Source organism: Leucoraja erinacea, chromosome 6 (assembly GCF_028641065.1).
Source record: "Leucoraja erinacea ecotype New England chromosome 6, Leri_hhj_1, whole genome shotgun sequence".
Classification (NCBI taxonomy): domain Eukaryota; kingdom Metazoa; phylum Chordata; class Chondrichthyes; order Rajiformes; family Rajidae; genus Leucoraja; species Leucoraja erinaceus.
In genome coordinates, this window is record NC_073382.1 from 560,360 (window position 1) to 587,518 (window position 27,159).

General features: G+C 46.2%; 1 protein-coding gene across 1 annotated transcript in view; it reads left to right on the top strand.

Annotated features, from left to right (window-relative positions):
- LOC129697818 (interleukin-13 receptor subunit alpha-2-like) overlaps positions 1–27,159 on the top strand; it is a 67,262-nt gene that overhangs the window by 37,432 nt on the left and 2,671 nt on the right. The window contains exons 8-9 of the mRNA XM_055636448.1: positions 2,332–2,470; positions 18,843–18,939. Coding sequence (XP_055492423.1) covers positions 2,332–2,470; positions 18,843–18,939 — 236 coding nt within the window. The remainder of the gene's footprint in view (positions 1–2,331; positions 2,471–18,842; positions 18,940–27,159) is intronic.

Here is a 27,159-nt window from a genome sequence, read left to right on the forward strand (position 1 = left end):
TACCCTTGACCCGTACTCGCAGCATGGTCACCACAAGGTGGTAGGAGGTCTTCGTAACTCTTCCTCGTGCTCGTGAATGGTCTCCGCGTACTCGTGGCCTCAAGTAGGTCCCAACCTGATAAAATATGTCTACGAGTAAAAAAAATTGGCATGGAAAAATCGATACTGTTTACTCGTAGGTAGGTCGTAGGTGGGTCGTAGTAGGTCGTGATGCTAATCGTGGGAGGTCGTAGACATAGTCGTAGGAAGTCTTTTACTTTGGCGAGTCAACATGACCTTGACATTTTTTTCAACTCATCTAAAGGTCTTCTAAACTTGTGGACCAGGAAGTCCAAGTGGGACAGGCCCTTTAATCATGCTATTGGGAAGGCAGGAGGTAGAGTAACTGTGCCCGGTGCCTGTAGTTTTGCATTTGTTTTTCTACCTTTCCATAAGATATGCATTACGTGACACTTCTGTAGATTAGTTAGACACTATTGGGCTTGTCCCACTTAGGCTACTTTTAGGCGACTGCCGGTGACAGTCATGGTCGTAGCAGATCGCTGAAAAATCAGCGACTGGACCCCCCTCTCGACATAAAATTTGAAATCGAATCTTTACTTTAACAACAAAACAAAAACGAAGTCAACATCGGCGACAACCTACGTTAACCTGGCGACAACTACGACAGCGCCTACGTCAGGAGAAGTCAAGCTGCGCTCATTGGCGTCAAACCCACTGTCGCCGACAGCCTCCGACCAGAAAGACGCTACAAATCTTTGGGCAACTGAGGGGACAACTCACGATCATACAGGCGACACCCCGGCGACCATGTGGCGACAGACTAGTCGCCTAAAAAAATCGCCTAAATGAGACCGGCCGATAAGTCACTTTTGAATGTGTTCATCTGAACAACTGCAAGATATTGCAGTGAATTGTGGACGCAGCCCAGACCATCACATAGACCAACCCTTCCCTTCCATTGACTCCATTTATATCTCACGCTACCTCGGCAAGGCCAGCAGCATCATCAATGACCCTGGCCGCTCCCTCTTCTCCCCTCAACCATCGGTGAAAAGGTATAGAAGTGTGTAAACGCACACCTCCAGATTGATGGACAGTTTCGTCCCAGCTGTTATCAGGCAGCTGAACCATCCTACCAATAACTAGCGAGCAGTGCTGAACTAACATTTACCTCATTGGTGACCCTCGGACCATCTTTGATCAGACTTTCCGGGTTGTACTTTGCACCACACGTTATTCCCTTATCATGCATCTGTAAACTGCGAATGGCTCGATTGTAATCATGTGTTGTCTTTCCGCTGACTGGTTAGCACGCAGCAAAAGCTTTTCACTGTACCTCGGTACACGTGACAAGAAACTAAACTCTCCCACAAGATTGACACAAAAAGTCGGAGTAATTCAGTGGGACAGGAAGCATCTTTGGAGTGAAGGTGACGTTTTGGGTCAACACCCTTCACCAGACGGAAGAAGGGTCTTTACCCGAAACGTCACTCATTCCTTCTCTCCAGAGATGCTGCTTGACCCGCTGAGTTACTCCAGCTATTTGTATCTGCCTTTGGTCGATGATGTCTGACCTGCTGAGTTACTCCAGCTTTATGTGTCTATCTTTGGTTCAAACCAGCATCTGCAGTTCCTTCTTACACATGAACTCTCTCATATCTGACTATCGCCACCAGGTGTCTCTGTCTTGCCATCTCCCACCTGCACCAGGTGGCTAGACCCAACAATTGGCTCACTCTGACCCCACCAGCTTACACACCACACCGTTCCTGTAGGAGCTGGTGTTTGGGGGGGGGGGATCTCATTGAATCTTACTTACCGAATACTAAAAAGTCAGGATACAGTGAATGTGGACCATTGTGGGCCCCACCTTTCCTTGATCATCACTGTTTCCTGCGTATCTTTCATTCATTTCTTCTACGTGCCTTCTATATCTCTCGTTCCCCTTTCCCCTGACTCTCAATCTGAAGGACGGCCTCAAACCCGAAAATTCACCTGTACCTTTTCTTCAGAGATGCCGCATGACCCATGCAGTTACTCCAGCTTTTTGTGTCTTATCTTCAAAGTCCTATAGCATTGTGCAGGGTTGTTTAAGAGCCTAATAATTGATGGGAAGAAGCTGTTCTAGAATCTTGAGGTAACATTTCTCAGACTCCTGGACTTTCTTCCCGATGGTAGCAGTAGAGATGTGAACGTGGGCGGGGAGGTGTGGGATTTTGATGATATTAGCTCATTTCTAGAGGCAGCGAATTTAAGGTGAGCTGTCTTTGCTTTCGTCACTCATGTCAATGTAATGAATCAGTGACCATTGTGTTTTTTTTCTCTCAGCTTCAAAATGTGACTTCCACAAATCATATAATCACCAGGGATCACACAAAAAAATATTCACTGCACGTGAGAGCAACGGTGAACGATAAATGTTTTGAAAGCCATATCTGGAGTGACTGGAGCAAACCACTTGTTATTGGTAAGGATTAACCTATGATGAGCATTTGTCAGCACTGGGCCAATACTCGCTGGAGTTTAGAATAATGAGGGGGGAACTCTGTGAAACAAGCAGAATTTAGCATCTGGTAAGTGTTTGTTTTAATGTACTTTGTTTTATGTGGGGGGAGGGAGGGGGGATTGGGGGAAACTTTTTTTCAAGTTCTTACCTTCCCTGGAGATGTGATTGATTTTCGGATCACATTCTCCGGGGCTCTGCGGCCTACCATCGCTGGGGCTGGAAGCCGCCTCGGATGTCATGAGCCCTACCGCGGGGCGCGGACTTAACATCGGAGCGGATCCCTTGCCTGAGATCGCTCCCACCGTGGTCCGCGGACTTACCATCAAGGGTTCGCAGTCTCGGGAGGATTTGATCGCTCGGCGCGGGGGAGCTGACAACCCCCCCCGATGCGGGAGCTGATCGCCTCGATGCGGAGGGCCCGAACGCCGCCGACTACGGGAGTCAAGATCATCCCGTCAACGGAGGGCTCGAGGCCCCTGACCGAGGAAGAACCAAAGGAAGGACTTGAACTTTACTTCGCCTTCCATCACAGTGAGGAATGTGTAGGAGTCACTGTGGTGGATGTTCATGTTAAAATGTGTTTTTGAGTCTGTTGCTTTTAATAGTATGATTGACCTGGCCAGTGAAATTCCTCGCATGTTGCAAAACATACTTGGCGAATAAAATCAGATTCTGATTCTGATTCCGATTCTGATTCTCAATAGTGAAAGGCTTGGGTAGAGTGGATGTGGAGAGGATGTTTCAACCAGTGGGACAGTCAGTGACTAGAGGGCATAGCCTCAGAATTAAAGGACATTCTTTTAGGAAGGAGATGAGAAGAAATGTATTTATTCAGAGGGTGATGAATCTGTGGAATTCTTTGCCATGGAAGACCATGATATTTTTAAGGCAGAGATAGATAGATTCTTGATTTGTACAATCGTTCAGATGTAATGGGGATATGTCAGGAGAATGGGGTTAGGAATATGAGAGTTAGATCGGGCATGATTGAATGGTGGAGTTGGCTTAATGGGCCAAATGACCTAATTCTACACCTATTCCTTATGATCTTACAACCTTAAAACACAGTACAAAGATCAGGCAAGGCAATCCAGACTTTATGTAAGAGCATCAAATACAGTGATCCCTGGGAGGAATCTAGGAGACAACAGAGAGCAGGACCTGACTAGAGTAGACTGCAGTAAGTGCCAGGAACACGCGCTCAGTTTCAAACTTCTTTCTTTTCTTTTAAATTCTTTTTATTGTATTTTTCCCCCCAAAAAACAAAAACAAAACAAAAAAAACAACAACAAAAAAAAAGAATAATGATAAACATAACAATGATATTGATACATAGGGATCAAGATTACATTAATAACAGGTATAATCTAAATACGAGTCCAGTGTCAAAATACACATTGAATATAGACCTCCCGGTCTCTATGTAAATGTAGTTAAATGTTTAAAAGAAAACTTATATATGTAGAAAAAAAACACAAAGATGAAAAGAAGAAAAAAAAGACAAAAGGAAGCAACAAAGAAGAAAAAAAAACCAAGGGTTCAATAATGTCACTCCTGATTTTTTCTAAATTTAAACATGACTAGACCAAGTGCAGACCCATTGGGTCTGTTCCCGCAACGCGCGGTTGCGAGGGGAGGGGGCGGCGAGGGGAGGGGGGGCGACACTAACCAACCTCTCACACACACTAAACACCCCTCACACACACACACTAACCACCCCCATTGATATAATATTAAAAAGGGAGGAGAGGGGTTGGGCCGCCTAGTAACCGTCGGCCTCAGAGTGAGCCTCAGCTCCATGGCCTCGTATCCTCGGTGCTTCAGATCCCAAGTACGGGGAGGGGGGGGGAGGGTGGAGTGGGCGGGCGGGCGTGATGCCGAGTGAGTCTGGGGCCGCCAGCGAGGACGGCAAAAAGCAGCAGGGGGGCAGAGTCGGGCCGGGAGTGGGGGGAAGGAGAGCCGGGCAGCAGCAGCCGTTATGGTCGCGCGGGGCACACGATTTTTTAAAAAACGTGTATAGTAAAATAACTAAATTTAATGAGGAATGGATGAGCAAATGTAAAACTAAAATCACTAGCGAAATGGTAAAAATCTCAGCTTTTTTGCGTCTGGTTTTCGCGGAGTAACGAATCAAAGACAAAAAAAATGACATACACCCACATACACACAGAGTTTTAAAAGTATACTAGACCAATGGCAGACCCGTTGGGTCTGCTCCCCCAACGCAGCCGTTCCCTACCCGTAGCCGTTCCCTACCCGCAGCCCCCACGGGAGACGTGGCCCTCGAACTGAAGCCGTTCTTGAAAGGCCGAATTAAATGGCGTCTCTTGAGGTTGAAATGCGGGCGCCAGCAGCCGTTATGGTCGCTGGCCAGCAGGAGGCGACAAAATGAGTGAGTGGGGGGGGGGGGGAGAAGGATTTGATTAAAAACGTGTACTTAAAGGCGACGAAATGTAATGAGGAGCGGATACTTAGAAAGAAAAGCGAAATCTCCACCGAAATGGAAAAGACCTGGGAGATTGAGCGTCTGGATTCGGCGTGGCAGTGAATCAAAGGAAGAAAGTAAAAGGATCCATTCCGATTGGACATCTGCGAGCATCGGCCGTTCCGATTGGACATCTGCGAGCATCGGCCGTTCCGATTGGACATCTGCGAGTATTGGGCACGAATCAAAAGGCAGAAAGGCAGCCAGTCGTCAGGCACAGAGTTTAAAGATAGAAGATAGATAGAGATAGATAGATAGATAGATAGATAGATAGATAGATAGATAGATAGATAGAATTTCACCCAATGGAGTGTGGTCGGAGGGTTGGAGTCTTTCCATTTAAATAAAATAGATCTTCTGGCGATTAATGTGGTAAAAGCAATCAGCCGATGGGCGGAACGGGACAAATGAATAGAATCTAACATTGGTAGCCCAAAAATTGCAGTAATAGGATGAGGTTGTAAATCACTACCTAAGACTACAGAAATAGTATCAAAAATTTATTTCAATTCAATTCAGTTCAATTCAACTTTAATGTCATCGCACAAATACAAGTATGAGTACAACGAAATGCAGTTTTGCGTCAGTCCGTAGTAGTTGTACATAAGGAAAAAAAAATAGAAAGAGAGAAGATACAGAATAATCAAGAAATACAGAATAATTAAACAATGGGGACGGAGGGACCAGAGAAATCTATCGGCGGGACTCCGAGTTCAGCAATGTGATTGTGTTGTTGTAGAAGCTGTTCCTCATCCTACTAGTACGTGACCTGAGGCTCCTGTACCGCCTCCCTGATGGGAGGAGGGCAAACAGTCCATGGTTGGGGTGTGAGGGGTCTTTGATGATCTTCCCAGCCCGTCTCAGACACCGTTTTCGGTGGAGGGCATCCATGGCAGGGAGCGGGGCACCGATGATGTGCTGCGCGGTTTTCACCACCCGTTGTAGTGCCTTCCTGTCCGCAGCAGTGCAGCTGCTGTACCATACCGTGAAGCAGGTGGTCAGGATACTCTCTATGGTACAGCGGTAAAAGTTGGTCAGGATCCGGGGGGACAGGTGGGCTTTCTTGAGCCTCCTCAATATTGAGCCTCTTCCAATATTTTCCCAAAAGAGGGCAGGACCAAAACATATGGGTCAGTGAGGCCACTTCAGAGTTACATCTGTCACAGGTAGGATTTATATGACCCTAAAAACGAGCGGACTTATCTTTTGACATATGAACTCTGTGAACCACCTTGAATTATATCAGAGCGTGTCTTGCACACATTGAAGAGGTATTGACTAATTGAAGAATCCTCTCCCATTTCTCTATAGATAGAGAAATTTGGAGTTCTCTTTCCCAGTCATTCTTAATTTTATCAAATATATATATTTGTAATTTCAAAATCAACTCATAAATAGTCGTTATTAATCCTTTCTGATACGGGTTCAAATGTAAAAATGTTTCCAAAATTACGGTTTGATGTGGTCGTGGAGAAAAGGGTAGAGTAGCCTTCAAAAAATGTCTAATTTGTAAATATCTAAAAAAGTGTGAATTAGTTAAATTATATTTATTGGAGAGTTGTTCGAAAGACATAAAACAACCATCCTAAAACAAATCACGAAAAGCTACTAATCCCTTCTTCTTCGATAACAGAAAGGCTTGATCAGTACTAGAAGGTTGGAAGAGAAAATTAGATAAGATAGGACTAGATAGGATAAAATCATTTAGTCCAAAAAACTTATGAAATTGAAAAAAAAAAAAATGTTTTTAAATGGCGCGGCCCTGTCCAGTCGCCGTTGTGGCAGCTCCGTGAAAATTGTGTGTGTTTTTAACTTTTATGTTCCTTTTTAACTTAATTCTAAGTTCTAACTCCCTAGTACTAACAAAGTATGACAGGGAAACCCTCTTAAATCTAAACTCCAGGGCAAACGGAGACTTTTTAAACTCTGTACTTACTGATCCAGCATGGCCAGCAGAGATCAGCAGAAGCTGCTGCAACAACAAAGGGAGCTCGGCTGCAAGGAAAAACCCGGAGAAAACATCGAGGGAAGCAGGGGGGGGATTCGGAATAGGCTGAAAGCCCAAGCCTTTCGTCCCCCTCTGCCCGGCATTCTTCTGGCGAATGTCCAGTCCCTGGAAAACAAGCTGGATGACCTCAGGGCGAGGATCAGATTCCAGCGGGACATAAGGGACTGCAACATCCTCTGCCTGACTGAAACATGGCTGACCTCACTGATTCCGGATCAGGTAATCTGCCCAACCGAGTCCTTCACTGTCCACCGTGCTGACAGAACAGAAGCATCTGGGAAATCCAAGGGTGGAGGAGTCTGCTTCATGACCAATAACAACTGGTGCAACCCTGGAAATATCAAGATGCTTTCCCGTTCCTGCTCGCCGGACCTGGAGCACCTGACGATCTCATGCCGCCCATTCTACCTTCCCCGGGAGTTCGGCTCAGTGATCGTCACAGCCGTCTACATTCCACCGCAGGCGGACACCGACGTGGCACTATCGGCCCTACACGATGTGCTATGTCGACATCAAAACAAGTACCCGGATGCGGCTATGGTGGTGGCTGGAGATTTTAATAAATCAAATCTCAAGAAGGTCATGCCGAACTTCTACCAACACATCACGTGTGCCACCAGGGGGGAGAGAACTTTGGACCACTGCTACACACCGTTCAGGAAAGGCTACAAGGCCGTTTCACTCCCTCCCCTAGGAAAATCTGACCACGCTGCCATTTTCCTGTTGCCGGAGTATAAACAGAGGATAGTTCGGGAAGCGGTAGAGACGAGGGACGTAAAGCGGTGGTCCGACCAGTCAGAGGCCATGCTGCAAGATGCACTGAGTGATGTCGACTGGAATATGTTCGAAGCAAGTTCCAGTGACGTCAGTGAGTTCGCGGAAGCAGTCACGGACTTCATCGCAACAGTAACTGACAACATCGTCCCCACGGTAAGGGTAAGCACCTTTCCGAACCAAAAACCCTGGGTAGACAGGTCTGTTCGTGTGGCCCTGAATGCTCGCACCGCTGCCTACAACTCGGGCCTGGCATCAGGAAACATGGACGTCTACAAGGCAGAGTCCTACCGACTGCGAAGGGCGGTGAAGGACGCAAAGAGAAGGTACAGAGACAAGATGGAGTTACAGATGGAGCAGCAGGACACCAGAAGCCTGTGGCAGGGGCTACGGATTGTAACCAACTACCGGAGCACCCCTCCCTCATCCGCATGTGCCGGCACCTCCCTAGCTGATGACCTGAACTCCTTTTACGCTCGTTTCGAGAGGGGCAACACCACTCAAGGTCTGCCGACTATCGACAATACCGCCAGCGGGCTGGCTACCGAAGCTGAAGGGAGGAATGTGCACACATTCTCGCTGTCCGAGCACGACGTGAGGAGGGCTCTGACACGGGTGAACACGAGAAAAGCTACAGGCCCCGATGGCATCTCGGGGCGAGTACTCAAGTCCTGTGCTACGCAGCTAGCTCCAGTGCTCACTACATTATTCAACCTCTCCCTGGACAAGTCCGTGGTCCCTGCCTGCTTCAAAAAATCCATCATTGTACCGGTACCAAAAAATGCCTCCCCAGCCTGTCTGAATGACTACCGTCCGGTGGCCCTTACCTCGGTAGTCATGAAATGCTTTGAGAGGCTGGTGAAGAATCACATCTGTGCCTTCCTCCCTCGGAACATGGACCCGTTGCAGTTCGCATACCGTCTGAACAGGTCCACGGACGATGCGGTCTCCCAGGTCTTGCACACCGCTCTCTCCCATCTGGACAGCCAGAAGGGGGGCTACGTGAGGATGCTGTTCATAGACTACAGTTCAGCCTTCAACACGATAGTCCCCACCAGACTGGCCGGGAAGCTAATGGAATTGGGGCTCAACACCTCCCTGTGTGCCTGGGTCCTGGACTTTCTCACCGCCAGGCCCCAGGTAGTCAAGATGGGAGGGAATACATCGAAGTCCCTCACCCTGAGCACAGGATCGCCCCAGGGTTGCGTCCTCAGCCCCCTATTGTACTCCCTGTACACACATGGCTGTGTGGCTAGGTTCAGCTCCAACTCAATAATTAAGTTTGCTGATGACACTGTGGTGGTGTGCCTGATCTCAGACAACGATGAGAAGGCCTACCGGGAGGAGGTGGCTGATCTAGCACTCTGGTGCCAGGATAACAGCCTCCTCTTGAACATCAAAAAAACGAAGGAGCTGATCATGGACTTTAGGAGGGCACATCATCCGAGGACGTACACTCCATTGAGGATAAATGGGGATCCTGTGGATAGGGTGAACTGTTTTAAATATCTGGGAGTCCACATCTCCGAGGATATGACATGGGCATCACACGCCTCAGCACTCGTGAGTAAGGCAAGGCAGCGCCTTTACCACTTCAGGCAATTGAGGAAATTCAGAGTGTCTCCGAGGATCCTCCAGTGCTTCTACGCAGCGGCGGTGGAAAGCATCTTGTCCGGGAACATTACCATCTGGTTTGGGAATTGCTCTGCCAAGGACAAGAAGGCTCTGCAGAGAGTAGTGCGTTCGGCCGAACGCACTATGGGAACTTCACTCGCCCCCCTGCAGGAACTATACAACTGGAGGTGCAACTCCAGAGCAAATAAAATCATGGGAGACCCCTTCCACCCCTGCAATGGACTGTTCCAGCTGATACGGTCAGGCAAACGCCTCCGTTGCCATGCGGTGAGAACGGAGAGGTTGAGAAGGAGTTTCTTCCCAGAGGCAATTCGGACTGTAAACGCCTATCTCACCAGGGACTAACTCTACTGAACGTTTTTCATTCCATTATTTATTATGTAAAATAATATGTGTGTTATGATTGTGTTTATAATTTGTGTGGTTGTTTTGTTGTTTGTCTTTTGCACAAAAGTCCGCGAGCATTGCCACTTTCATTTCACTGCACATCTCGTATGTGTATGTGACAAATAAACTTGAATTGACTTGACTTGACCATATTCGAAACGTATGTCTTATTATTGGGTTAGTCATAGAAACATAGAAATTAGGTGCAGGAGTAGGCCATTCGGCCCTTCGAGCCTGCACCGCCATTCAATATGATCATGGCTGATCATCCAACTCAGTATCCTGTACCTGCCTTCTCTCCATACCCCCTGATCCCCCTAGCCACAAGGGCCACATCTAACTCCCTCTTAAATATAGCCAATGAACTGACCTCAACTACCTTCTGCAGGAGAGAATTCCAGAGATTCACCACTCTCTTTGTGAAAAAAGACCTCATCTCGGTCCTAAAAGATTTCCCCCTTATCCTTAAACTGTGACCCCTTGTTTATATTTATATATTTATATATATCATATATTTATTCAATCTCGTAATTGTAAAAGGTAACGAGGCCCCTAGAATAGAAGCCAATGATAGTCCTTGCATAGAATCACATTCAAGATTTATCCATCCTGGACATTGGGTATCTTCTAAATCTTTTGTCTAAAACGTTAAATAACGAACATTGACTGCCCAAGAGTAGAATCTAAGGTTCGGCAATGCCAAACCACCATCTTTTTTTGATTTCTGTAAGTATTTTTTACTTAGTGTGGAATTTTTATTCTGCCATATATATGAAGAAATTTTGGAATCAATAATATCAAAGAAAGATTTGGCAATAAAAATTGGTATCGTCTGAAATAAATACAAACATTTAGGTAAAATGAACATTTTAATAGCATTAATTCGGCCGATTAAAGATAAGGACATTGGTGACCATTTAGTAAACTGTTGTTTGATATGGTCAATTAAAGGCATAAAATTAGCTTTAAATAAATCCTTGTGTTTCTTGGTAATCTTAATACCTAAATAAGTAAAACTTTTGGTAGTCAATCTAAGTGGAGACTGTCCATAAAACAAAACTAGATTATTTCATGGAAAAAGCTCACTCTTAATAAGATTTAGTTTATAACCAGAGAAACTACTAAATTGATTAAATAATGCTACAATTGCCGGAATAGATTTCTCAGGGTTGGAAATGAATAATAACAGATCATCTGCATAAAGAGATAGCTTATGTGTCATATTCCCGCGGACAATACCAAAAATATTAGGGGATTCCCTAATAGCGGTGGCCAAAGGTTCCAAAGCAATAGGTTCCAAAGTCTAGAACCTCAAAAGAGCCTGAAAAAATGGGATTTCTGATTATTAGTGAGTACAGAAGCCTGGGGTATATGATATATCAGCTTGATCCAGGAAATACATTTTGGACCAATCTTAAATTTTTCAAGTGTATTGAATAAGTATTCCCTTCTCGGCATCAAGTGAAATGACACATTTTGGGGTTTTATTTGATGCTGTATATACAATATTCATTAATCTCCTAATGTTAAAGTATGTAACGATTTTTAATAAAACCTGTCTGATCTTCAGAGATATTTTGCGGTAAAATATTTTCCAATCTCATAGCTAATATTTTGGAAAGAATTTTGGAGCCTATATTTAACAGTGATACAGGTCTATATGATGTCACTTCAGTAGGGTTTTTATCTTTTTTAAGAATTAAAGAAATAGATGCTTCATAAAAAGATTGTGGTAATCTATTCCTTAAAAATGTTTCTTTAAAAACCTTGCATAGCCAGGGAGACAGTAAACTTGAAAAATACTTTTAAAATTCTACTGTAAACCCATCTAAGCCAGGAGCTTTACCAGAATTCATTGAAAGGATTGCTTTCTGTATTTCTGCTTCCGTGATGGGTTCATCGAACAACAGAGACTCATTATGTGGTAAATTTGGCAAGTTCACTTTCTTTATAAACTCATGCATTATATTGGAATCAGTAGGACATTCTGATTGGTATAAAGAGGTATGCAATTCCTGAAAGGATATATTAATTTCGTCATGGTCTACAGTTAGTGTACCATCCCGTTTACTCACTTTAGTAATCTGACGTTTGGCCGACACCGCTTTCAACTGATTAGCGAGTAAGTTAACAGATTTTTCGCCATGTATATAAAATTGGCTTTTGGTTTTAAGTAGCTGGTTCTCAATCAGTGATACTAAAAACAAATCATATCTCAATTGAAGTTCAACTCTATTCTTATAGAGCTCTAAACTAGGAGCTTTTGAATACTTTTTTATCGATTTCTTTAACTTGTCAGCCAATATACATATTTCTTTTTAAGTTTGTTTTTTTAATCCCGCAGAGTATGAACTAATTTCTCCACAAATATATGCCTTAAAAGCATCCCAGACTACACCATTGGATATTTCTTCAGTAGAGTTTGTCAAGAAATAAATGCCTTTATTACATCGAGGCTAGATTACTGTAATGCGCTCTATTTTGGAGTTGCTCGTTCTTCACTGACTCGTCTCCAGTTGGTTCAGAATGCTGCTGCTCGCCTTTTAACAGGGACTCGAAAGAGGGAGCACAAATCGCCAATTCTGGCCTCCCTCCACTGGCTCCCGGTGCACTTTCGAGTTCATTTTAAGATACTGTTATTTGTTTTTAAATCTCTGAATGGGCTCGCCCCGCCTTACCTCTCTGAGCTGCTCCACCCATACGCTCCTGCCCGGTCCCTCAGGTCAGCTGCTCCTGGAGGTACCGAGGTCTAGTCGGAGGCTCAGAGGGGATAGAGCCTTCTCTGTTGCTGCTCCGGCACTCTGGAACACCCTGCCGTTGCACATCAGACAGGCCCCCTCACTGTCCATCTTCAAATCCAGTGTTAAAACACATTTGTACTCCCTGGCTTTTGACCATGCCTGAGGCTTTGCTTCTGTTTTTGGTGTTTTTGATGTTTCTTTATTTTACATGTCTTTTCCTACTATGTCTTTTGATTGTTATTTTTGGTGTGTATTAACTTTTTTGTCATTGATTAGTGATGTACAGCACTTTGTTGCAGCTATGTTTGTTTTTAAAGTGCTCTATAAATAAAATTATTATTATTATTATTATTAAGAAGAAAAAAGCAATCTGATCTTTAATAAAATTAACAAAATTTAAGTCTTGAAGCAAAGTAGCATTAAATCGCCATTGTCTAGCACTAAACTTGGAATCAGGTAGTTTGATTGATAGTTTCAATGGTGCATGATCAGAAATAGCAATTGCATCATACTCACATGCAGTGACCGATGAAGCTAGCCGAGAATCTATTATAAAGTTGTAGCGGCACCATACGTGGTGAATAAAGATGAGACGTCAGGCCGGTTCAAAGAGCTGTTTATTCAGTGGTGACACGTTAGGTTGGTGCGCTAACTATATTACGTTGTTGCTGTAGCTGAGCGAGGTTGTTCTCTCGGGCTCAGCTACCGGTTGACTCCTCAAGGTCTCGAGGTGAGAGACCTTAAGTACCAGGACACTCCCTCTAACCCATGACATCACGTGCCCGCCCTCATATCTCCTGACGAGGGTTCGAGCATGAGTGGCCCGTGTTTAGGCTGATGCCACAGGACCCCCCCCCCCAGAACCAGAGGAAGAAATAGAATGGTCGAGGGCGGCTCCTGCATGTGGATCGGGGACACCCCGGGCATGATTCGGGAAGGAGGCTCCATGGGCGCAGTGACGCTCTGCGTGGGCGATCCCGAGGTACCGAGGGGCACGAGGAGACCGATGCAGAAGCCGCCTGACGGAAGAGACACCGTCGCATCTCCTCGACCAGCGAAGGGATCGCGTCCTGAGAAATACGGCCCCCAGCGACGGCTGGGAGCGTCGGCAACAATGAAGGAAAAAGAACGAAATAAAATATATAAACTGATTGCTGAGCTGGGCGTGGAAAGGCAGTGAACACAAAATGAACAGTAACAAGGCAAATTACAGTGCAATCAGTGTCCAAAGTTCAAATTGTCCAGTGTTCATTGTGCAGGATAGTGTTGCAGTGACAGCCTCTGGCCTGAATGGGGCTATGCAACCGATGCTCAGGCTGCAGTAACAACATCCAGCTGGAAGGTGGCGCTGTGAACGGCGGTGCGGCTGCAGTGACGCGTCCAACCGGAAGGTGGCGCTGTGGACGGTAAGTTTGTGAGTTCGAGTTTCTCTTCCGGCCGGCTGCGGCGGCCATGTTTGTAGTCGCGCGGTCGCTTGTTTCAGGCAGCCACGGTGGCCATTTTGCCGGATGGCTGAAGCGGACTTCACCAGCGATTGAATCCCTGGGCCGGACAGGCAGACAGCGCCCAGGGATCTTCAGTGTCCATGCCGGTGAGGTGAAGAAAGGGCGTCTTCGGCAGGCGCCCCGGGTAAGCCCGAGCTATCGGGTGGCTAAGCCCTGGGCAGTGGCCAGCCTGTTGCGGTGCCGGGTCTGCAGGTGAGGTGCAGGGTGTCGAGCCGTGACCGCGGTGAGGCCTGTTGCGGTGCTGGGTCTGCAGCCGTGTCCGCGGTGAGGCCCGGTGCGGTGCAGGTGAGGTGAGGCCGGGGCAGGGCCTGGAGCCGCGTCTGCGGGGAGGCCCGGTGCGGTGAAGGGTGTTGGCCTAGCCCGTTGCCAGGAGCGGGAGAGCGGCAGGTACTCTCTCTCTGCTCCCAGGGCCGTCGGGCGTGCGTCGGCATTGCTACGCTCGCAGCTCCTACAGCAGCTGGTGGGGCAGCGGTGGCTGATAAAGCCTCACCGCTCCGGTGGTCGGCTCTGGGCAGGTCATGCGGTGGAGCATGGCAGCCGTCGCACAAGGCGGCCTGTCCCTTTGCCGGGAGCGGGAGAGCGGCAGCAGCGGCGGCTTCTCAGCTCCGGTGAGCAGCAGCTGGTGGGGAAGAGGCGGCATACCAAACTGCGGGGCCGGGTTGGCTGCAGCGTCGTTCTGCAGGGCTGGGCAGCCGGCTGTAGACATCAGGTCTCCCGAGGCTGCGTGCTTCAGGAGAGTCCAAATTTCAATTTGGACATTCGGGGTCACCAGTGGTGAATAAAGATGAGTCATCAGGCCGGTTCAAAGAGCTGTTTATTCAGTGGTGACACCTTAGGTAGATGCGCTAACTATATTACGTTGTTGCCGTAGCTGAGCGAGGTTGTTCTCTCAGGCTCAGCTACCGGTTGACTCCTCAAGGTCTCGAGGTGAGAGACCTTAAGTACCAGGACCCTCCCTCTAGCCCATTCCCTCTAGTCACGTGCCCGCCCTCGTATCTCCTGACGAGGGTTCGAGCATGAGTGGCCCGTGTTTAGGTTGACGCCACAAACAAATCCTAGAATAACTATGATATACATGAGAAAAAAAAGAAAATTCTTTGTCATTTGGGTGTAAGAATCTCCAAACTTCTAACATTCCAGAGTCAAGTAAAAAAGAATTGATAAAACTAGCTGATTTGGAAGCACATGATCAGATGTAGATCTGTCAATCAAGGGGTTCAGACAGCAATTGAAATCTCCACCCATTATTAAAAAGTGTTCATTTAAATTAGTAAATAATGCAATTAACTGTTTAAAAAACTCAAGGTGATCAATATTTGGTGCTTAAACAGTCACCATAGCAACTTTTTGCTTATAAAGAACACCAGTAATCACCAAAAATCTACCATATGGATCAGAAATTGTTTCATAATGAACAAATGGAATTGAGGAGTCAATAAAACTAGAGACTCCTTTCACCTTAGCCCGTGAATTTGAATGAAACTGCTGACCGCTCCAAAAATTGAAAAATTGTTGATTGTCAATTTACCTTACATGAGTTTCCTGAACAAAAATAATCTGAGCATTTAGTCTGCGAAAAAACTTTTTTTTAAAAATTCCTCTTAATGGGATGGTTCAAGCCATTCACATTCCATGAAAGGAAGTTAATACCTTTATCCATATTGCTTGTAAAAATCATGTGGGATGTAAAGGGTTAATTTCTTAAAGCCTAATAGTCCATGATACTGGAAGAAGAAAAACCTAGGGCGGAGTCAGAAGTGACAACATTTCAGACATTTTTGTAGTTCAGATTTTGCACAAATGAAAAACACTAAATAAGAAACAAAAGACCCCTCCCACACCCCACCCACCCATGTAAAGCCCCAAACTGACCAATAGACAGTCAGAAAGCTACCTAATCCCTTCCCTACCCCCATCCCTCCTAGCAACAGCACCTAATGTAGAAAAAAGCATATTTGCCACTCAATAGCCATAACACAATCATTGTTGTGGTTTGAGAGAGAAAAAAAATACATGCTGGCAATGAAGCTGAAGAGCAAGAGCTACATATTATTTATCCAAGGTCAAAATATGAAGTGCGCTCACTTAATTTGTCTAAAGACAGGGGAACACAAATTCCTTCACTTTTAAAAGTAAAAAACTAACAGAGAAATTCTTAAAAATTAATATATATAAAAGAAAAACAACTCGTCCAGTTAAATTCTTAATCATTACCAAATGATATATTGTCAAAATAGGAACAGTAACTCTCCAATTATAACTTAATCAGCTATCAATTACTCCCCTTCAACCTCGTAAATCTCCAAAAAGCTGGAAGCGTCTTGAGGATTGTTAAAAAATCGAATGTTACCGTTGAAAAGTCGTATTCGCAGTCCAGCTGGATAAAGTAAGGCTGGGCGCAACATTTTCTTAAACAGATCAGACATTACATTATGAAAAGACTTTCTTATTTCCAAAAGCTCGTAATTATAATCAGGAACAAACCGAAACTTGCATCCTTCATATTCAACCACGCCCAACTTTTTTGCTGCCTGGAGAATATTCTCCTTCATTTGCAAAAAGTGAAACCGAACAATCAAGTGTCTCGGTTTATTACCAGATTTCTTCCCAATCCTGTGTCCATTACCCAAAAATTGAAGATTTTCATTGTGCTCAATGTTGAAAGTCTCCTTTATCATTTTAGAAGCATATTTTATAACATTATCTCCTTCCTGACCTTCCGGCAAACCAACAATTCGTAAATTCAGTCGACGGCTTCTGTTTTCCAGATCCATATTTTTAATCTTATATTGCTGCAGTGCTCGAGTGTTTTCATTCATTCTCCGTTCCAGTTTTTCAATCTTCAAGTCTCTACCTGGCCCAGGGTTCGCAAGTTATCAATTTGTTCCTTTTGTTCACGAAGTTGATCTTGTAACGTAATCAGCTTTTCTTGAACTTCCTTCAATTTGCTCGAAACTCCTTTCACCATTTCTTCCAAACTGCAAAATCTTGTTTTCATTTCATTTTTCAGTTCATTTTTCAGTTCATCGTTCATTTTCGATATTGCTTCTATGATACTAGAGTCAGAAGCTGTGGCTGTGGCTTTCCCCTGTTCCTTCCTTGGGAGCCTCCTTTCCTTCTTGCCTCCATCCTTTTCACGATTAAGGCGTGTAAAAGTGTTATCAACACTTCATGTAAAATTAGACCGTGCCTTGAAGTCAAGTAATCACAAGTAACATTGAAAGAGTGGTAAGTGAAGGTTAAAAGTTAAGGGAGGAAACAATTTTGCAACCTTTACAGCATGCTGCCACTAGGAGAGTCTTGACTTCTTTCAAGCGCAGAATTATTATGACACATGAAGAGAACATAGAGCATTTTTTAGGCACTCTAACCTGTCCCTATCTCCTGCTGTCTTCTTGAAGCTTTGCAATATATTGTTGACACTTCAGACAGTAACAAGCTTCACTGAGAGCTTTCTGTGCTCGCTTCTGAACCCAGGAATGATTGGATGCAGCAGGCAGTGAAGAAAGCGAATAGCATGTTGGCCTTCATAACAAGAGGAGTTGAGTATAGGAGCAAAGAGGTCCTTCTGCAGTTGTACAGGTCCCCAGTGAGACTACACCTGAAGTATTGTGTGCAGTTTCGGTCTCCAAATTTGAGGAAGGACATTCTTGCAATTAAGGGAGTGCAGCGTAGGTTCACGAGGTTAATTCCCGGGATGGCGGGACTGTCATATGTTGATAGAATGGAGCGACTGGGCTTGTTTATACTGGAATTTAGAAGGGATCTTATAGAAACATACAAGATTATTAAGGGGGTTGGACATGCTAGAGGCAGGAAATATGTTCCCAATGTTGGGGGAGTCCAGAACCAGGGGCCCCAGTTTAAGAATAAGGGGTAGGCCATTTAGAATGGAGATGAGTAAAAAAACTTTCACCTAGAGGGTTGTGCATCTGTGGAATTCTATGCCACAGAAGGCAGTGGAGGTCAATTTTCTGCATACGTTCAAGAGAGAGTTAGATAGGGCTCTTAGTCAGGGGATATGGGGAGAAGGCAAGAACGGGGTACTGATTGTGGATGATCAGCCATGATCATAGTGATTGGCAGTGCTGGCTCGAAGAGCCAACTCCTGCACCTATTGTCTATTTTCTTTTGTCGATTGTCTATTGATTAACAAATGATGCACGTTTAAAGGCACTGGGCCTGTACTCTCTGGAGTTTAGAAGGATAAGGGTGGATTTCATTGAAACTTATCGTATCGTCAATGACCTAGATAGGGTGAATGTGGAGCGAATGTTTCCACTAGTGGGAGAGTCTGGACCAGAGGCCATAGGTCAGAATAAAAGGACATAATTTTTACCTTCAAGAATCTGTCAATCTCCGCCTTAAAAATATCCACTATCTGTAGCAATGAATTTCTTTAGACAAAGGATGGTGAATCTGTGGAATTCATTGCTACAGACGCCTGTGGCCAAGTCAATGTATATTTTTAAGGCGGAAATTGACAGATTCTTGATTAGTAAGGCTTCACATCTCCTTTCTAAAGGTATGTCCTTTTATTCTGATGCTATGCCCTCTGGTCCTATACTCTCCCACTAGTGGAAATATCCTCTCCTGGACCAGGGACAGGACAGGGAAAAGAAAATATGGAATCATATCTGTGATGCTGCCTGACCCGCTGAGTTACTCCGGCATTTTGTGTCCATCTTCGGGGTAAACCGGCATCTGCAGTTCCTTCTTACATGTGGAATCATGTCTGTTCTTGATCATATTGCACGTTTATTGACTCAGATAGTAACGGAAGGCTTTGTATTTCCAGATCCTGATGGAAGGGATATGTCTTTCCCAACAATTGTGGCAGTGGTTGCAGTGATTCTCGTCGCACTCGTGTTGCTCCTAGTTTTGGTCTGCATAAAGTAAGTCGTTACTCTCACCTGTTTTAGTTTATTAGATGTCTAACCATGGAGCTGTATGGTTGAGAAGGATGTATTCATGTGAAGTTTTTATCAAGGAGCGTTAATTTGGCTTTGCTCTTCTGACTGCACCCCACGCTCTTCTTTAGATGCCCCCCATCTTCAGCGCACTGCTGAATTATTTTTTATTCAACTTTCCTTTACATTCACCTACCTGGGAGATGGGTTTATGGAATGAGCTGACAGAGGATGTGCAGGTCCACCGCCGATCTTCCGGCAACTGGCCTCCTTTAATCCGGACAAGAGCGCACTTGAAATCCACCCGAAAATGTGGTGCCTAGGCTGGGTGAGGCGGCCGATCTCGACCTCATCGGGACTTCCGCGGACGATCAGCGGGTCGAATTCGCCCCCCTGCGGCCGGGGCTCTGGAACTCCGGCCCAGCCGGAGCCGGCAGATCCGTTCCCATAGCCGACTTCCGAGGCCGAATTAGCGGGTCTATATCTCGGCTCCCCAGCGGCCAACGCGGACCGTTCTGGTACCGTTGAACTCCTCTCGGAAAGCGTGACCTCTGTTTGTCAGGCAAAAGCGATAATCCAGCAAGGCTCTGGAAACAAGAGTGCAGAAAAATCAGTGATGGACAATATTTCAAATACATTTGGACAGGTATATGGAAAGGAAAGGTTTAGAGGGATATGAGCCAACGTGGGCAGGTGGGACCCGTGTAGATGGGGCATCTTAGGTGGCATGGGCAAGTAGGGCCGAAGGGTCGATCAAATGTATGGGTGATCGCTTGTCGGTGTGGATTCGGTGGGAAACCGTTTAATCTCTTCCCTAAACGGGGACCCGACTATTTCCCTGTCGGTTCTCCGGTGTCGTTGGGCCTTACATCGTGGAGCCGGTGATGGCCTCCAACCTGAGGGCTCCAGTCGTGGACCTGCCATCGCGGAGCTGGCCAACATCGGAGCGGGGAGAGCTGTGGTGGCGCGCGGCTGAAACCCGACCGGAGCTTCGGAGGCTCTGGCCGCAGGCCCGGTGGACAGGAACGTCGGGAGCTCGCAGGTCCCTGGTGGGAGACCGCTTTTCGGAGCTCCCACAACGGCAACTTCTCCCGCCGGAATCGCGGGGTTTAAAGGACTCGGAGCCGGGGGCCTAACGTCGCCCGGCGTGGCTTAACGGCCACGGGACTTACCATCGCCCGCCGGGGGCTTTAACATCGGGAGCCCCAGTCGCCTCGACGCTGCAGTTGGACTGCTGGACCGCAGGAGAAGAACAAAGGGAAGAGATAAGACTTTTGCCTTCCATCACAGTGAGGAGGTGTTGGAGATTCACTGTGATGGATGTTTGTGTAAATTGTGTTAAGTGTGTGGTTTTTTTTGGAATGTCATGACTGTAGGAATGAAATTTCATTCAATCAAACCTTGTCTGTTTGAATGACAATAAAAGGCATTCTATTCTATTCATTCTAACTATTCTATGTTCTTTTTTAATAATCGCCTCTAACATTTTTGCAAACAATAGACGAACTGGCAGCACGGTGGCATTGCTACTGCCTCACAGTGCCAGAGACACAGGTTCAATCCTGACTACGGGTGCTTGTCTGTACGGAGTTTGTACGCTCTACCCGTAACTTGCATGAGTTTACTCCGAGTGGTGAGTGTGTGGAATTCTCTGCCTCAGAGGGCGGTGGAGGCAGATTCACTGGATGCTTTCAAGAGAGAGCTAGATAGGGCTCTTAAAAATAGCGGAGTCAGGGGATATGGGGAGTAGGCAGGAACGGGGTACTGATTGGGGATGATCAGCCATGATCACATTGAATGGCGGTGCTGGCTCGAAGGGCCGAATGGCCTACTCCTGCATCCATTGTCTATTGTCTATTGACCCGGTGGGCCAAAGAACCTGTTTCCACGCTGTATCTTTAATCTAAACTAAACTAAACTGACCCGTAGTTATTTATAGTCTCTTTAGTTTCCTTGGTTAGTCATGATTGCTTCACCCCTCCCATAGAACCTTTCTTCCTGGCTGGGATACACATTTGTGGAGTTTCATGAATTATCGCCAATCCACATTTCCCCCTGTTCATCCATCAGCCTGGTCCATGACAGCAGGCTCTATCCTCGTTCTTTTGTAATTCTCTTTGTTTTAATTGATTCTCTTCTGTGTTTTGCCCTTTCGCGATAAATACAAACTTCATCATCATCATCCTCTATCCTTTATTGTCATCTTGCAAAGCAACAGTTGTACAGTGCAAAATGAGAAGACGTTTCCCAGGGAATACCGGAGCATCGCACATAAAAACTTAAACATTTCACGCATAAAATAAAAAAACAATCCAGTTCCTGATAAAACAGTACGAATAGTTTAAAAAAGTGCAGGTAAAAACAGCAACATTAAAATACAAGCAAAAACAGTCATAAAATGTCCAGGGCAGCTGATTTAAGTGGCCAGAGCCAGTGCCAGAGTTATTACTCAGTGCCAGTCACTAAAGTGTCAGTGCAAAAGCAGCAGAATCAGGTGGAGTGACTGTTTAGCAGCCTCACAGCCTGTGGCAGGAAGCTGTTTAGCAGTCTGGTTGTCCGGGCTTTGATGCTACGGTATCTCTTTCCTGATGGCAGGAGTTTCAGGTGTGTGTGGAGGGGGTGCAGTCTGTCCTTTGCAATGCTCAGTGCTTTTTTCAGGCAGCGGCTCTGGAACAGTTCTTGTACCGAGGGTAGGGAGACGCTAATGATCCTCTCTGCTCCCCTCACTACCCTCTGCAGAGACTTCCTGTCTGAGCAGTTACAGTTGGAGTACCACGTGTTCATGCAGTACGTGAGTACAGACTCCACCGTGCCCCTGTAGAAAGTCCTGAGGATGTTGGTGGGGAGTGTTTGAGTTTCCTCTTCTGTTGTAATGTGTTAATAGCTCCATTTTGGATCTTGTTCCAGTTCATGTATTGAAACTATTTCTTTATTCTACACAATATCTTTGCTGGATGGCTCGCGAACATATTATTCTTGGAAGCTGTTAGAGGGAATTTTGTACTTTGCCCGTTTTCTATATCTGACTTTACTCAGATAGGCACAGATACAAAATAAAACAGCTCATAGATCAGTGGTGAGTCTACCGCACAAGTTGGTTTAATATAAGGCCTTAGCGATTGGATACATTGGGAAGCAGTGGGAGCAAGGTCAAACTACTTCAAGATTCTCATACCCTCATGACCTAATGTGGAGTTGAAATAACAATCATTAATCAATGTCTCTGTAACCTTTCAACTTTGTGTTTCCCCAAAGTTAACAAATCTTGTGTTTCTTGTGGTTTGGAAATATCCCACCCACATATTTCACATGTAGATGCCATAAATGTCCAGATTCCCCCGCCAAATGGAGTCCCCAGGTGAAAGAGGTCATTTGTTGACCTTTGTGAGACTTGCCTGCTGAACACAGTGACCCAGAGCAGTTGTAATGCAAGATTGCAACAGATAAGAGCCGAGACAGAACGACAAAGAACGATCCTCCGGAGATAGATACGCATCATCATCATCATCACCGTTGTAAACATCAACGGGCATGGTGCCTTACAATGCTGTGGACGACAGTGATCGCAACTTCTACTGAAGTGTGGATAGGCCTTGGCTTGCTAGGAGCTCACCGGCCCTTTGGCAGGTCTTGTATTTGGTCCTGCTGGGGGTCCATAGCCCCCTCCTCACCTGGCAAACCAGGTGGGGGAGACGGTTTAGTCTCTGACTATCCGACCATGGAGCAGGTAGCACGGGATTACATGGTACCCGTGGCAGAGGGAATTCCCCCCGACCTGACCTATAGATAAGGAAGGTGGACAAAAATGCTGGAGAAACTCAGCGGGTGAGGCAGCATCGATAGAGCGAAGAAAATAGGCGACGTTTCGGGTCGAGACCCTACTTCAGACTGATGTGAGGGTGGGGGCGCGGGAAGAAGAAAGGAAGAGGCAGAGACAATGGGATGAGGGAGAGCTGGGAAGGGGAGGAGAAAGCTGGGACTACCTGAAATTAGAGAAGCTAATTTTCATACCGCTGGGTGTAAACTGCCCAAGCGAAATATGAGGTGCTGCTCCTCCAATTTACGGTGGACCTCCCTCTGGCCATGGAGGAGGCCCAGGATTCGGAATGGGAGGGGGAGTTGAAGTGTTGAGCCACCGGGAGATCAGGTTGGTTATTGCGAACCGAGCGGAGGTGTTGGGCGAAGCGGTCTCACCGCCTGGTCTCACCTATGTAGATCAGCTGACACCTAGAGCAGCGGATGCAATAGATGAGGTTGGAGGAGGTGCAGGTGAACCTCTACCTCTCCTGGAAAGACGGCTTGGGTCCTTGAATGGAGTCAAGTGGGGAGGTAAAGCGACAAGTGCAGAATTTCCTGCGTTTGCCAGGGAAAGTGCCAGGAGAGGGGGTGGTTTGGGTGGGAAGGGACGAATTGACCAGGGAGTTTCGGAGAGAACGGTCTCTGCGGAAAGCAGACAGGGGCGAAGATGGGAAGATGTGGCCAGTGGTGGGATCCCGTCGGAATTGGCGAAAATGTTGGAGGATTATTTGTTGTATGTGACGGCTGGTAGGGTGGAAGGTGAGGACAAGGGGGACTCTGTCCTTGTTATGAGTGGGGGGATGGGGGAGTGGGAGCAGAGTCATGGGGTATAGAAGAGACTCTGGTGAGAGTCTCATCTATAGTAGAAGAGGGGAACCCCCGTTCCCTGAAGAATGAGGACATCTCCAATACCCTGGTGTGGAACACCTCATCCTGGGTGCAGATGCGGCGTAGACGGAGGAAATGGGAGTAGGGGATGGAGTCCTTACAGGAAGCAGGGTGGGAAGAAGTGTGGTCCAGATAGCCATGGGAGTCAGTGGGTTTATAATAGATGTCAGTCAGTAGTCTATCCCCTGCGATGGACATAGTGAGGTCAAGAAATGGTAGGGAAATGTCGGATAAGTTCCAGGTGTATTTGAGTGCCGGATGGAAGTTAGTGGTGAAATGGATGAAGTCAGTGAGATGTGTGTGGGTGCAGGAGGTGGCACCAATGCAGTCGTCGATGTAGCGGAGTTTGGGGGTAGGGCCACGGTACGCCATTTTTCAGCGGAATGCTTCAGCTTTGCTATTCTGACCACATTCTTGGCCCTTTTCCCATCATGCACCTCAGCAGGTGAACCCTCGGGTTAACCTTGCCATAACCTACTCATCTTCCTTACAATTTTCAAAATTCCCTACAACATTTCGCCTCTTGGCAATTGGCCACGTCCAATGAAGCCATATTAAACAACACCCTCTAATACATCTACGGGAACTAACATCAGGGTTTTCCACATCATATTGCTTCTTGTTAAACCAAAATAAGAACAATGCAAGTCCGTTTTCTCGAAATGTCCTCTGCTTCCCTGCCATGCTTCCGAATAGTCTTAAGGGCCTGTCCCACTAGGGTGTCTTTTGTGCATCACGCAGGTGGTGCGCAAAGATTTTGTGAATCCCAAAATCCTGGGGCACCACGCGCGCCACCACACACCATGCGGGCGTAATGCGCGGCATGCGCGTCACGATGCGCGCGTCGTGCGTTGTGACGCGTAAATGATGTCGCGTAAATGACACGCGAACGACGCCCAAGTGGGACAGGCCCTTTAGCGCTCGCAGACCAGTCACGAATAATCATCACGCCCTCCTTCATCAGTGCCTTCCAATCCACGCGGCGGTGTGGTGTTAGTCAGTTAGGTTGCAACAAATCTTCTTAATGTCTCGTCCGTGTCATTCCGTACCACAATCAAGCTTAATGTTATCGATTCTCCCACCGGCGGGTACCATCAATTCCTTGTCCCCGATAGTGATCTGTCCCGTAAGACCCTGGATTACAACATGTAGGATACACTTCCCGGCCATTCGTTCCATACCACTTGTAAGACATAGTGACGTAATATTTTCCCATTGAAAGAGCAACACTAGCAAAAGAAGCATTAGTTCTTATGTAAATCGCAAGCTTACTGTTATTGGAATGAGTAAATTAACAACCAGACTCCATCATACTCATTATTTCTTCTTTGATGACATGGGTCCAATCTGATGCCCCTTGGTTCCTCATCAATTACTGCCGCGTGGTCAGGAGTGTTGTGCACTGTTTTCCAAGCTCTATGTTTATACTGTCCAATATTATGCACCTGTTATTGGGTAAAATGGTCTTAATCTTCAGCTGGTGTGGAACAGAGAACAACTCCAATTATATATGTTCACTGAGCATCTTGGCATATCTGATCCACTCGACTCGCTATAGTCAGCGATCTTAGGTGACAGTCAGGTTACATGTCCTGACTCCGTTTCCGTTGTTGACTCGATATCCGATTGGGGACTTGGTGGATGGCTAACATTGGAATGCCACCCTGTACCTGAGACATTTGCCTGTTGGAATAAACACCATATACTGTTCACTCTGCTCTTCCTGAGAAATATTACTCCCTCTGTCCATCATTCTACTTATTGTCCCCTCATTTGGTTTAAGCATTTTAACTCCCTTAGGAAATAATTGCGATGCTTTCTCCCCAACCTTACTAAGTGTCTTGGCATCTTTAAATCCCAGCACTGCCACTACACACATCTTCTCTCTCAACTGTTCTAATTACTCATTAAGTCCTGTTACATCTCTCATATTAACCATGGATGACCATGTTGCATATCCAGGTCCTATTATCTCTATGTGCAGTGCAGCGTTGGTTCACGAGATTTGTCCCTGGGATGGCGGGACTGTCATAGAAACATAGAAACATAGAAATTAGGTGCAGGAGTAGGCCATTCGACCCTTCGAGCATGCACCGCCATTCAATATGATCATGGCTGATCATCCAACTCAGTATCCCGTACCTGCCTTCTCTGCATACCCCCTGATCCCCTTAGCCACAAGGGCCACATCTAACTCCCTCTTAAATATAGCCAATGAACTGTGGCAGAGAGTTCCAGAGATTCACCACTCTCTGTGTGAAAAAAGTTCTTCTCATCTCGGTTTTAAAGGATTTCCCCCTTATCCTTAAGCTGTGACCCCTTGTCCTGGACTTCCCCAACATCGGGAACAATCTTCCTGCATCTAGCATGTCCACCCAATATTCAGCTATTAATTGATAGAGCAGATGGATAGTCTCTCAATATCAAGCTTCCTACAACAGGAGGCAGCACAGTGGCGCAGCGGTAGAGTTGCTACCTTACAGCGCCAGAGACCTGGGTTTGATCCTGACCGCGGGTGCTGTCTATGTGGAGTTTATACGTTCTCCCAGTGACTGCCTGAGTTTTCTCCGGGTGCTCCGGTTCCACCCACACTCCAAAGACGTGCAAGTTTGTAAGTTACTCCAGCATTTTGTGTCTATCTTAGAATTGTAGATGAATTGGCTTTGGTAAAAAAAGTGACTTGTCCTTAGTGTGTAGGATAGTGCGGGGTGATCGCTGGACGGAGCAGACTCGGTGGTCTGAAGAGCCTGTTTCTACGCTGTATCTCTAAAGCCTGAAGATGTCTGAAACAGGGAATTAGAGGGATGTATGAATTAGGGGCTGGAGCCACAGTTGATATTCAGCTGTTAATTGATAGAATATTTGGGAAGTCTCTCAATATCGAGCTTCCAACAACACACAGCGTTCATGTGCGCTGTACCCCATGCAAGAAACTCATGTACAGAAGTGATAGGAGCAGAATTAGGTCATTCGGCCCATCAAGCCTACACCGCCATTCAATTGTGGCCGATCTATCTTTCAAGTCAAGTCAAGTCAAGTCAAGTTTATTTGTCACATACACATACGAGATGTGCAGTGAAATGAAAGTGGCAATGCTCGCGGACTTTTGTGCAAAAGACAAACAACCAAACAACCAAACAAATTATAAACACAATCATAACACACATATTCTTTTACATAATAAATAATGGAAGGAAAAACGTTCAGTAGAGTTAGTCCCTGGTGAGATAGGCGTTTACAGTCCGAATGGCCTCTGGGAAGAAACTCTTTCTCAACCTCTCCATTCTCACCGCATGGCAACGGAGGCGTTTGCCTGACCGTAGCAGCTGGAACAGTCCGTTGCAGGGGTGGAAGGGGTCTCCCATGATTGTATTGCACCTCCTGATGTATAATCCCTGCAGGGGGGCGAGTGAAGTTCCCATAGTGCGTTCGGCCGAACGCACTACTCTCTGCAGAGCCTTCTTGTCCTTGGCAGAGCAATTCCCAAACCAGATGGTAATATTTCCGGACAAGGTGCTT